The sequence below is a fragment of the Manis javanica genome, chromosome 4 (assembly GCF_040802235.1).
Source record: "Manis javanica isolate MJ-LG chromosome 4, MJ_LKY, whole genome shotgun sequence".
NCBI classification, from domain to species: domain Eukaryota; kingdom Metazoa; phylum Chordata; class Mammalia; order Pholidota; family Manidae; genus Manis; species Manis javanica.
This window is the reverse complement of record NC_133159.1, coordinates 170,231,248-170,244,294: the sequence shown is the minus strand read 5'-3', so window position 1 is coordinate 170,244,294 and position 13,047 is coordinate 170,231,248. Positions and strand designations below refer to the sequence as shown.

At 46.0% G+C, this 13,047-nt stretch overlaps 1 protein-coding gene across 1 annotated transcript in view; it reads left to right on the top strand.

Annotated features, from left to right (window-relative positions):
• Positions 1-13,047, top strand: part of PITPNC1 (phosphatidylinositol transfer protein cytoplasmic 1) — a 208,192-nt gene that overhangs the window by 180,896 nt on the left and 14,249 nt on the right. The window contains exon 7 of the mRNA XM_036996854.2: positions 11,604-11,759. Coding sequence (XP_036852749.1) covers positions 11,604-11,759 — 156 coding nt within the window. The remainder of the gene's footprint in view (positions 1-11,603; positions 11,760-13,047) is intronic.

The window sequence follows — 13,047 nt, the reverse complement described above, 5'->3', positions numbered from 1 at the left end:
TAGAAGTTTCAACAGATTCCTCACAGGATTGCTAAGCCTGGCTTTAGAGGGATAGGAGCTCACTTTTCAGAAAAATGAAACTCGTTGCTCAATTGTTTTATTCAGTTACATCATTTAATCCTAACAAGCCAATAGAATAGATATTGTCTCTAAAAGCAAGGAAACTGAGTCTCAAAGAGTCTAAGTAACTTGCTAGAAGTTTCAAAAAGCCACAGTTCAGACCCCAAAGTGTCCAGCCCCAAAGATTGTGCTTCCCCCCAACCAGGCTGTCTCCTTCAGGTAAATCTGGAGGTACAAGCAACTATTATCTGTCTTTGAAAAACACTGGGAGTTTTGTTTCTGCCTTAAATGTACCTCACTAACCCCAGTCTCACTGACCATGTGAACGGGGGATATTGGGGAAAGACAGGGTTAAGTAGGAGGCTAGGCCTTTCTGCCCCCACAGGTACCCTCCTTAGGTTTAGCGATGTGATGGAACTCTACTCCCCATCTTTTGGGAAAAATTTCCTGTTTGTGAACATTCTAGAAAATAGGGATTAACCAAAACAAACCTGGTCTGGAAGAAACAAAAACAGGCCATCCTACAACTGAGTAATGTAGGAACCCATTTTTTTAAAGAAAAGCCATAGACCCCAGGGAATACATCCACAGACCCCAGTTCAGGAAGCACTCCTTTTCTCATATTATCATCCCACAACAGTCTTGGAGCTAAATAATTTGCCCATGTTCACATGGTAGTAGTTGCTAAGAGCAGAAGTTAAAACCCCGGGGTGTCTCATTCCAGAGCCTTTTCTGCTGACCCCTCCATTCTGCTCCACAGAACCCAGGACCCCACAAAGGTTCTAATGGGCCCAGTAAACAATGAAATACATTGTGTCAAGCAATGGTTGAAATTGCCCAAGGAATCCAGTTGTCAATTTAACCTGCTTTATAGACATTTTGGGATTCCAAAATGTTAGAAAAACAAAATGAGTTCTAAAGCTAAAATAAGTTTGAAATCTATTGCAACTTTAAAAATGGAAATCCTTTATTGCCTTCAAATTACAGATTGATTGGTTTATGGCACATGCCTATCCCAGTTTCTGTCCAACAAGTTGAAGGTCTCAGTTTCCCAAAATAATACAGTACATGAAGAGCAAGCTAGATTTGGGGACAGTTAATCCACTGCTGATCGCTGTTGCCATGTTGCAACTCATCAGGAATATTTGTTAGTCTATTATCAGCTTTTGATTTAATAAGCTCAAGCCATCTATGGGCCAAATTGTATGTCCGCAGTATGGATCGAGGCTATTAATGCTTCACAGCCTGTGTCCAGACAGCACCGCTAAAATCAGTGAGCAGGGACATCCACAGCTCGCAGTCCCAGGTCAGAGGTGCAAACCGAGCCAAGTCCTAAAGGCCCTCCTTTATGAGATAAGCTTGGCTCCCTGGCTCTGGGGAGAGCCGGTGCCTGGCCTCTCGTTGTCACACACAGGAAGGCGGCCTCCTCTTTGGTGTGCCCTTGAATGACCTTATTGGTTTTGATTAGAGATGATCTTAAAAATATAAAGTCATATCTGTTAGTGCTGAAAGGAACAGGTTCGTTTATGTTAGAGGATATTATGGGAGACGTCCCTTGTTGCTCTGGAGTTGGGAACGAGGCCCAAGCTGGGGACAAAGGAGTTAGGACACCACATTCCATAGGCAGCTGCTCACCGTCGAGGCCAGGTTCTCCCCAGGGCCGGCCCAGACGACCCAGCTGGCCCTCTCATCACGGCTCTGCTCACCCATCTCTCCCCTCCTCCTCGACTGTCTTTCAGGATAGGGGAGGAGAGTTCTCAGTCCCTGAGGGAGGGTACCCTTCTTGCCTAACCCCAAAGCCACGTGAAGGGACTATTCCGAGAGAATTAATTATAGAAATTGGAGCATCCACAAAACTATTTGCTGAGCTAGGATCCTGGGGGCCCATGCTCAGCGTTTGCCATCCTACGATTCTGGGGCCAGACTGAAAAGTGGCCCCAGAACTTGTAGGGGAATGAAGAGATTGATGCCTGCTGCCCATCTGGAGATTTCTGGGGGAGAGGCCTTGTGGCAGGAGCCCACAGCAGGGGCTGTGATGGAACCGTGGGAGGTGGGCCTGGAAATAGGATGGGGGCATGTCCCCTGGCCTTTATACAAAATGAAGATAACGGGGAGCTCCTCAAGAGGTTTGTTGAGAATTCTGGGATGTTCGCTCCAAAACCAGCCCGCTCTCCAGTTCTCTTGACACCCGCTGACTGTCCAATTCAGTTCAGTTCCGATGCTACCTGGAGTTGGCCTCAGATTCCACCGGCTGAAGGGCTCAGCCCCACAAGACCCCACGTACATGCCAACCACAAGCACAGGGCCTCTCCTGCTTCTCCCTAACTGGCTACAATTCCCACAGCCTCCTCCTCAGGCTTGAGAATTTGCTAGGAAGGCTCACAAAACTCAGGAAAACATTTTATTTATATTCACTGCTTTGTTATCAAGAATCCAATTCAGGAAGAGCCAAATGGAAAAGATGCATAGGGCAAAGCCTGAAGGTGCAGAGCTTCCATGCCCTCTCTGCAGGTGCCGCCTCCCAACAGGTTCGTGTGTTCACCAAGCTGGAAGCTCTCCACATCTTCAGGGCAAGAGCCGGACCAGGTCAAGTAGTTTCATCTCCAGCTTCCCCTTTCCCACAGGTCCAAGGGTGGGGCTCAAACTTCCTACCCTCTGTGCACTCATCCTTATGGTAACCAGCCCCATCCTGAGGCTCTAGAGGCCCCAAGTCAGCTCAAAGATGTGTTTTTTTATTCTACAGGGATTAAATGACAGGGTGTATCTAAAGTGCTTGACACAGGCTCTGGCACACAGCAAGCATTTAATAAACATTAGCCAGGGGTTATTTTCCCTCCTTCCCTTTTCCCCTTTCTTCTGAGCACCCCTCTTGGAGTTCTCTCTTGCCTTAGTCTCCTCCCTTCCCCCAAAGAGCCATCAGCAGTGGTCGTCTTCAGGGCTAGAGACCACTAACCATTCAGTTATTTTGTGGTTTGTGCTCAAATTTTCCATTCTCATGCTCTCTCTTCTTTAAGTAGAGCGTTGGAGCCCTCTGGCCCTGAGTGATAACTGGAGGGGGGCTCAGAATGCACAACAAAACACCCCGCCACCGCATCCCCCTTTGCCTCTGCCTTTTAACATGTCAGACGCACTTTACGAGGCAAGCTCCTTTAAGGGGGTCACTTTGCAGAGGAATAGCACGCATCACTCAGTGTTTGCAGTATACTCTAGTGCCAAGAGCAAATGCTTTAAAAATACACTTTAGGCATTAACTGCTAACAAAGCAAGAATTGGCTGCTTCTGGCTACAATTTGCATTTAGGGTTTTTTTAAGCTGATGCATAGCAGTTGACCTTTTAAGTAAAGTTTTAGATCACTTCTCAAGCACACTCTGAAAGCTCCTTTGTTCTGTCGTGGGTTGTTTTCTTTTTAACAGCTTTGTTGAGATAGAGTTCACATACCATACAATCGACCCATTTAAAATATAGAATTCAGTGGATTTTAGTATATTCACAGATATGGGCAGTCATCCCCACAATCAAGTTTAAAACAGGTTCATCAACCCAAAAAGAATCCCTCTGTGCCTTGGCTGTCACCCCCGTAATGTTTTATCTCCAATCCCGCTCTGACCCTAGGCAACCACTAATCTTTCCGTGTCTGTAGATTTCTCTGTTCTCGACATTTCGTATGAATGGGATCCTTCAATACGTGATCTGTTGGCACTGGTTTCTTTGGAAGTTCCTTAATTTTTATGTATATCCGTTTTAAGATTGAAGCTAAAGAGATCTCGGCCCAAATTCAGGGCTAAATTCTACCTGGTTGAAATGGCCATTCATTGGAAGGGATGAGAATAATATCTAACACTTTGGTTAGACTCCAATCGTGCAGGAGAAAATCTGGTCTGGGTTGTTAGTTTGGCCCTATTTTCAGGCTGAGCATTATAGTTACATAATAGAGCCATTCGTACCTAGTTACCACTTGGCCCTTTTTTATTTAACATTTATCAAAAACTTCTAGTTTAAATTAACAGGGCAAGCCCCTGTTGGATATAGTCCTTTGTGGTTCAAAGTGAAAGTGTAATTAATCACAGAGACTTTATTTCTCAGTGAACGTTGGCTTATAATATTGCCTCTGAGACGCAAGCTGTGCTCCAGCCGGGCCAAGATCTCCCAAGGGCCGCTTCTTGCACCTCCCAGGTGTGAGACTGATTCTAACAAATGCCAGGGTGCAGTTTCACCCAGGCTGCACTAATGAAGAAGCCTTAGCTTCACCTTTTTTTCTGCTTCAAGTGCAAGGTGACTGAGGCCTGAAAATGTGGCTGACCCTGCAGAGAGGAAGCCATCTAAGGAAGGTGTGCCTGCGGGGAAGTGGTCTGGTCCATCTGGCCTGGGGAGACAGCCCTGGCACCAGCTCGCCTCCCTCCATACAGATGGGCTTTAACTACAAGGGTCCAATTTGCCATCTGCCAAGCCCGGGGAGTACGTAAAGGATCTGGAGCCAGAGCTTTCATTGTGGATGAATTTAGAAGCCCCCAGCCAGAAGAACTTGCAGCCTGACATGTTCCCAGCCAGCCAGCTGCTGGGTTAGAGGGCTGTGCAGTGCCCTGGAGACAAGAGCTTTGCTTTCAGAAAATTTCCACTTCACCCAGTGGATCCAGCCGCGACTAATGTGAGATTCAGTGCGGCATGACTGAGTGAGCACACTAGTTAAGGCAAAGTTAGTGACAGGGAATCTGGAAGATTTGCCTTACGGAAACCTCTCTGACCTCACAATCCTGATAGGTTGAAGTCCTAACCCCCAGGACCTGAGAATGAAACCTTATTTGGAAATAGGGTCTTTACAAAAGTAATCAAGCTATAATGAGTTAAGGGGGGCCCTCATCCAGTAACACTGGTGTCCTCGTTAAAGGGGAAGTTTAGTTGCAGACAGACGTGCACAGTGGTGAGACAGTGTGGAGACGCACAAGGAGAATGCCGTGTGACTGGAGTACGCGACTATAAGCCGATGACACCGAGGTGCCAGCAAACCAAATCACCAGAAGCCAGCAAAGAGGAGTGGAACGGATTCTCCCTTATAGTGCTCGGAAGGAACCAACCTGGCCAACACTGAACTCAGACTTCTGACCTCCTGAACCGTGAAACAATGAATTTCTATTGTTTAAGCTACCCAGTTTGTGGTGCTTTGTTACGGTAGCCCTAGCAAACCAATACAGAGGGGTTCCCCATGAAGGAAGAGAGCCCTGCCCTAGCTTGGAAGATGCTGGAAGGAAAGGATGGCATTTGTGTGTAACTCTCAACTCTTCAAGAGCTGCTGTTAGCCCCGAAGATGCTTGGAGCCTGTTTGACTCCAAGGCCGACCATCCTGCTGTTGAGAGATGGCTGCCCAGGTGTCCACTGGCCAGGGAAGCTCCCAGCCTGGCTGTGACCAGCTGCTGCCAGTGCCCACACGTGGTTCTGGAGCCCCGGGGGAGTCGGTGAATCTTGTTTCCTATGCCTCCTTAAAGGAGTAGCCCACAGGAGGGCAACCTGCTTTGCCAGCTCGGAACAGGGTGTTCCTGCCTCTGAAGCTTAAAAGAAGGAAAGGAATTGGTGCTAAGACTGAAGACTCACTTGTCCTTGGCCCAGATACTCAGCCATTGCCTCCAACAAGCAAAAACCCTTCTCTTGGGATTTCTTCCATCTTTTTATTAGTGCTTCTCAGCACTTTTGTCTGTACCTCAACCACAGGATAACAATAAAGTAATAATGATCCTGCAGCACTTCACATACCCCCGCTGTCTCTCTTTTGAGGAGCTGAATGAGGTTTGAGGAAATTACATTATAGTGTCGCTGAGGCTGTTCCTCTGTCACGTGTTTCTTATCACTCGGGGTGTCTCCTGTATATCAGGTACCTTCTATTGGGCCCTTTGCCTACATTATCTAATTGAAGCGTTGCAGCAGCCCCACAGGGGAGCTAGCATTAACGCCGTTCTGCAGATGAGGGGGACAGAAGCTCTCCTCTGAAAAACTGTGCCAGAACTTCAGAGGGCATCCTGTCTTCATGGTATAAAGGTTAGGAGCCCAGGTCTGAGCATCAGGCTGCCCTGTGCTTGAATCCTGGAGGACTGTGGCTAAGTCAGCAGTCCTCTCTGAGCTTTGGGCTCCTCATCTGGACCTCAGAGCTATTGTCCCTTAGCAGTAGTTTAACGCTGGCAGTACCTTCAGCTCATCTGGGGAGCTTTGGAAATGCTGGCTGCCCAGACCCCAGCCAAGACCAATTAGATCAGAAGCATTAGGGCTTTAGCCTTACCCCTCACCCCCGTTCTAGAGCCCCTGGGGGAGGATCCGACCTTCCTCTTCCAGCTTCCGGTGGCTCCAGGAGTTCTTTGGTCTGTGGCCGTATGACTCCAGTCCGCCTCCACCTTCACAGGGTCTGTGTGTCTCCCTGTGTCTTATTTCTGTCTCTTAGAAGAACACTCGTTGAATTTAGGGCCCACGCTCTTAATCCAGGATGATCTCATCCTGAGATCCTTATATTAATTACATCTGCAAAGACCTTTTTTCCCCACATAAGATCACGTCCATAGGTACTAGAGGCGAGGGAGGACTTGAACATACATTTGTGGGTTGGTGGGGAGGGGATTCCCATTCAACCTGCTAAGAGAGCTCTTGCCGTATTTTCTGATTGCACTGGCTGAGATCCAGGAGTTTCGAGATGCATCATCTCTTGGTCACACTCAAGTCAGCCTTTCATCCTTTTAAAATAGGCTAAACTCTGAAATAGAAGTGTGGGAAATCCTAGGGGATTTGTAGTATCAGAGATGAAGGAGGTTTATAGACCTTATTTTAAAATAAGGAGACCTGGAAGTGAAACTTTAAAATGGAAAAACAATCTCTTATAAAGTTCTTTTATAAAGAATGATGTAAATGATGAAACACATTCAAATGATGTTTGAATCAGGACTAAAATACTACAGAGGCTGTAGAAACACACAAGGTTAGAAATTTAAAAAAATTTTTCAAGGTGGTAAGAAAGGTGAACTTTCTTACATGTGAATGGGGCAGTTTAGATAGTTTTATTCACAAATTCAAGCAGGAAAACGAGAGTTGAAGAACATGATTCCAAGAGGAATGGGTATTGGTGGGGAGGAAGAATGGCAGGAGGGCGTGGAACACGAAAAGGGAGACGAGTTAGCGGTGGCCAGAATATTTCAGAAAAGACCCAGTGGTTTGATTTTTTTTTTTTTTAATCATCTTCATTCCAAGGCATTCAGCTGGATGTTCATTTCTGATCCTGAGTTTTGATTAAAGGAGTCCTCTGGTAAATCCTTCTCCCTTACCTCCCTCTAGCTCTTTGAAAGTGCATCCCTAATTATAGGCCATGTATGAGATTTACTAGATGAAACCAGCAGCTGTAGATAAGACACCAGACTTGCAAACAAATCAGCCCGCTGTTGCCATAAAAAACCCAATTGTTAATTGCTTCTTTGGCATCTGGCTATAACAAAAACACCCTTTTGCTGTTTAATATTAAAAGTCAATGTAGTGGAAAGAACATTGGCCAAGAATTAGGGGCGGCTGGGTTCTAGTCCCTGCCCTATTACTGAGCACCTGTGGGTTGGAAGCAAAATATTTCATTTCTCCCAGGCTTCAGTGTCCATATCCATAAAATCAAGGACACAAAAGCCAAATTATCACTTCCAGCCTAAAATTTCTACTCTGCATCTTGAAAATATAATGCACTGCTCCTTCCCATCTAGCCTTTCCCCAATTTTTACTTTATAATTTTATGATTTTGTGGTGCAATCAGGAACCATGCATGCATTTAAGCATCTACATAGTTGTTGCGCAGGCAATATTTTCCAGTCTTACTCAGAGCTGAAGTTTGCTGTGAGGCCCCGTGATTGTTACCTGTTTTGGAAATGCCATCCACAGAGTCCCACATTTGATACTGCAGAGTCTTGTTTTATTCTTGAGAAGTCTGGACCTGCAATGCACACAAAGACTGTGAATAGGTACCGTTCCAAACTCAACTGAAGTTAGCCCAAGAGGCAAGCTGAGGCTAGTCCCTGAATCAGGATGGGGTGCAGCCAGCTGGCCCCGGGGTCTCGATCTTCAGGCCTCTCTCAGGCCCGCTGTGCGGGATCTGAGGGGCATGAGAGTGGCTCAGGCCACAGCCCTGGGTTTTACCTCATTTTCCTATGTCTGGTGCCTGCCCACCTTGCTCTGTTGGCTGGGTCCTTTGTCTCCTACACTTCTGGGTTGCCAGGAACTCTGCCCTTCTGCTCTCTCTGCTTGCAGGCTCTGTAACTTTTTGTTTGTGCAGTTGCTAACTTGAGTAGGACAGCCCCCGCTCAGGTGGCCCAGGGTTTACCTGTGGACATTCGGGTCAGCCACACAGTGCAGGCCATGCATTGTCTTTTGAGCCTCAAGATAGTTAGTTGTCTATGTGTCTATATGAGTATAATGTAATTATATTCATCAGTTGCCTTCTGTAGGAAAGCCAAAGGGCATATAGGGAAAGAAACCAACTTTCCCTGCTTAAATCCAGCTCCTTCCTGTATTTCTAACTTAGAGGACCCACTTGGCAGCTGTGATTCTCCTTGCTTATAGCTTTCAGGCATGTGGCTTATTAAGTGAACTTTTGGTGTGTTCTGTGAAGGAACGAAGTAGCATTCACTCTCTTCATCTTTGGTGACCCAGCAATTGCATCTGTTTTGTTATCTCTTGATAAGTAACAGTCCCCGCTCAGCCCCAGTGCCGCAAGGATTTCATGGCTTAAACCAACACTGCATTACTTCTCCCAATTCTGTAACCTGGGCCTTAGCTGGCAGCTGTGCTCCTCATGATGTGTGCTTGGACTGCAATATCAAAGGTGGCTTTTTCACTCCCACGCCTGGCTTCTCAGCTGGAATGTGTGAGCATCTTTCCACAGACTCTCAACATGGCGAGCTTGGGCTTCTTCACAGCATGGCCGTCTCAGGGCAGTCAGACTAGAGTCTCTACATTGAGGCAAGCTTCCTGTTTCTAGCTTCCCTTAACAGCCTGAACTGACACGCTGTCTCTTCCCACCACGTTCTGCAGGCCAGTCCAGATTCAAGGGGAGGGAAAATAGCCTGGCCCTCTTGGTAAGTGGAGCAGCATGCTGGTGCAGAAAGGGAAGAATTGATGGGGCCCATCTTTGCTGATTAAATACCATAGTCTCCCTGGTGACAGTACTTGATTTATCGGTCTTCTATTCTTACTCTTGACAGCCTTATAGGCATTCATTCAACAAACATCTTTTAGCATCTATGGTGTGCCAGGATCGTGGCCATTCAGGATCCACTGGAGGATTGTGGTCTTGATACACACGAGCAACCGAATGATGCCAGTCCTTCCTCCCCGCCAGGTTCCTGGCAATGGAGCCTTTGGAAGCATAAGAGGGGTCCTCCGTCCTGAACTACACAGGACAGTGCTCTTGGGGGAGGTGACGCTCAAGCTAGGTCTTCCAGAAAGAAAAGGAGAGTCAGGCAAAGTGGAGGAGTTGGCAGGGGAGAATGAACTTCAGGACGAGGAGCTGACACCTGCCTGGGAGGTTCAGGACTTCCAGAGCTCTGGGGCATGGGGATGCCAGTGTGGCTCTGGGATGGTGGTCCCGAAAAGATGAGAAAGGTAGGCAAGAACATAAAGGGCTTTGGATTTCATGCTGGATTTTGAAAACGGAAACTACAGGATCGAGTCTTCATTTGGGAGGTCACCCTGGCAGTGGGCTGAGGAAGGTCAGATAGAGGGACTGAGAGGGCCAGGGCAGGGAGGCTGAGGGCTCTGCCTGGACACACAGAAGGCCTGGTGTCAGCCTGGTGTGGGACTCGGGCCTTGAGGGTGTGCTGTGTTTTCTGGGAGAGCTGCCATTCGTTGTGGGAGTGGCCACCCAGCAGAAGGTCTTCACAGGAGGCAGGTCTGTAAGTGAAGGTGGGGGCAGCTTGTAAGCCCCTCAGGCCAGCACCAGGTGGCCATGCCAGGTCCTCAGCCAGACCCCAGTGAATAAACCTGTATGTGTAAGCAGCCTACTTTTACCTGCCAAGCCTGTCCCTGAGGCACTGTCTGGTCTGCCTTCAAAGGGCTGGGGCAGTCCAGCTAACCCGTTCCATGTCTCAGTCGGCCTCCCTTCTGCACAGGGCCCTGGGGTCTCTCCTGGGAAGAGAGACCCTCACTCTGTTTCCCCTCGTGGCCTCTGCTGTATTTATGAGGCTCCTTCCCCTCCAGGATCCTACATCCCCCTGAACCAGGTCAGGATCCAGTAGAGGGGCCCCCATGCAGGACTAGACAGCAGGTCCCCCAGAGCAAAGTCTTTGTGATCACGAAAATTATCTGACATACATTTTAAAACATCTAAAATTTTACATGTTGTACACCTTCAACTTTCACAATGTCAAAAGCTGGAAAAAATTAAAATATCTTTAAATATGTATATATACATTTCTCCTACTTAATCAGTTTACACATTCCTTTGGAGGTATCCCTGAAAAATAGTCCTCGAATGAAATAATCAGTAGCTAATTTCCATGTGGCACTCATTGAGCAAATATTAAATGGCTAAACATTTTTTTTAAACTTTGTCTTTCTTATTTCATTTCTTAATAGAAATATAATGCAAATCTTATGTGTAAAACTCAATGAATTTTTACATATTACATCGAGATCAACATGTAATCATCCCAGAGATTTCCCTTGTGTCTCTTCACACTTCCCCTCCCTTCCAAGAGGTTACTGCTGCTATTCTAACTTTTAACACCATGGGTAAAGTTTTCCTTGTTCTTGAGCTTCAGCTGGAATCATATAATGTGTACACTGTTGTGTCTGGTTACTTTTGCTTCCCACAGTGTCTGTGAGAGTTGTTCTTGCTTGCATCAGCAGGCTGTTCTTTTTCACTGGTGTGTAGCAGTCCACTGCATAACTATCCCACAATGGATCTGTCTTCCTGCTGAGGAACATTTGAACTGTTCCCAGTTTTTGCCCATTATGCTTAAAGCATTTGTGAGTTTTCTAGTTCAGTCATTTCACCCAGATATGGAACTATCAGGTCATAGGTAGGCATATGCTTAGCTTCATAGATATTCATAAATGTTGCTGGATATTTGCCTAAAGTTGCTGAAATAATTTACACTGTGCATTAATGGAGTTGACTTCTATAAAGTGTATTATCCCTAAGATCAGAGAAAGAAATACAGTGCAATGACACAAATCTAACTTTAAATCACTTTTTTTGACTTGTAAATAGATGAGCTACTTTTTCACCACTTACTTATACTGTAAGCCCCTTTTTAATTGAGATGCTATAAAATTCACCCTTGTAATTACATGTACAATTCTGTGGTTTTTATATTCACAAGTTTGTGAAACCATCACACTACTTAATTCCAGAACATTTTCATCACCCAGCAGGAAACATTTTACCTATTGGCAGTCACTCCGTCCTGCCTTTTCCCTAGACCCTGACAACCGCTAGTTTACTTTCTGTCTCCATGGATTCACCTATTCTGCACATTTCATATAAATGATGGTTCAACTTTAAGGTACCATTTCTTTGATAAATTTTTTCTAGGATCCTAAACACTTCAAGTCAGAGAAGACAGGAAGGGGACAGTTAAGGGAAGGCTGGAGAGATAGTCATCAGCCCATCATGTGTTCCTACAAGCTGGTGACCGTGAAGTTCGAGGTCTGGGGGCTTCAGACCAGAGTGGAACAATTTGTACACAAGGTAAGTGAACAAATGGCAGTTACAGGGCTGGAGACAAACTGACTGCCTTTATTGTAAGCTGGAGTATATATTATATCATGCACATCACACATACCCGTCCTTAGCCAACACGAGGTGACTGCATCTAAAACACCCTGTTTTCATGAAAATGGATCTCACATAGGGGTTTCATTTTCTTCCACTTCATCTCTCATTCCATGACTTCCATGTCTGTGGGTGAGTATATTCAGGAAGCTGGGCTTTCAGAACATACTTCTCCCTTTGGCGTTGGGCTAATGTAGTTGCAGGCAGAGGTCCTCATACATGGTACTTGGGTACGTGGATTCCAGGCAGGGGTATAGGACTTATCTGTGTATGCAGCCTCCAGGAATACTTACCACTCAAAAGCCCCTGCAAATGGGATCGCAAATGTGTAGAAGACATCCCTAGAGACAAAACAAGAAATCATGGTAGTCCATTACATGGGGCACCTCAGCACTTCCGCTCATTTAATAATCCTGTTGCCAACATATAATTCACGTCTTTAAAACACAGATTTCAGTTGTATACCCCCTTTGCTCTGGCACATGTCAGTTTCATAGCAAGAACCCACGTGGTGATGACTTCAGTTTGTCACGGGCTTCCAACATGACTCTTAAGCCTCATGGAAACAAATGGGAAATGTGTTGCTGATCATTGCCCTTTGTAATGCCTCCCATTTTCATAAAAATAAATACTCCCCAAGTTGTCTCTACATTCCAGATAGACTGGATATCTGTTTGTTTTTCCACTTAAAAACTGATAAAGAATAGCTTTCTGAAATTCTTTCAGACGCCCTGGAATTTAACCCTCATGGGCCGAACTTTTTGTTATTTGGATGGATTTGTCTACTGAGACTGAGGGCCAACTGACAGTAAAATGTATAGGTCTTGAAATTATGTCCAAGGAATAGATTGAACTTGGGCTCATGATCATAGCAGACTCTAGAATGAATGTGAGAGCTTTGGTCTTTTCTTGAACAGAGAAGTGTGCCAATCTGCTGAGCTCCAGGAGCCGTTCCGCCTTACCAGCCGTGGCAGCTGAGTGAGACCCATAGAAACCAAGTTGTGGGAGCTCCTGTTTTCCTGCTGTGTCCCAGTTCTTAAGCAGGAAGATAGGGCTCCCAGAGAAAATATTTTCCAACCTCAGCTCTGTGTCTATCTCAGGCCCTATCTTCCTTGACTTCCTATAGCATCTCCTCCCCCAACCCTTTTTTTAAACTCAATGAACTACATAGTGCATTTCACTATATATGTCTTTTACTATATCC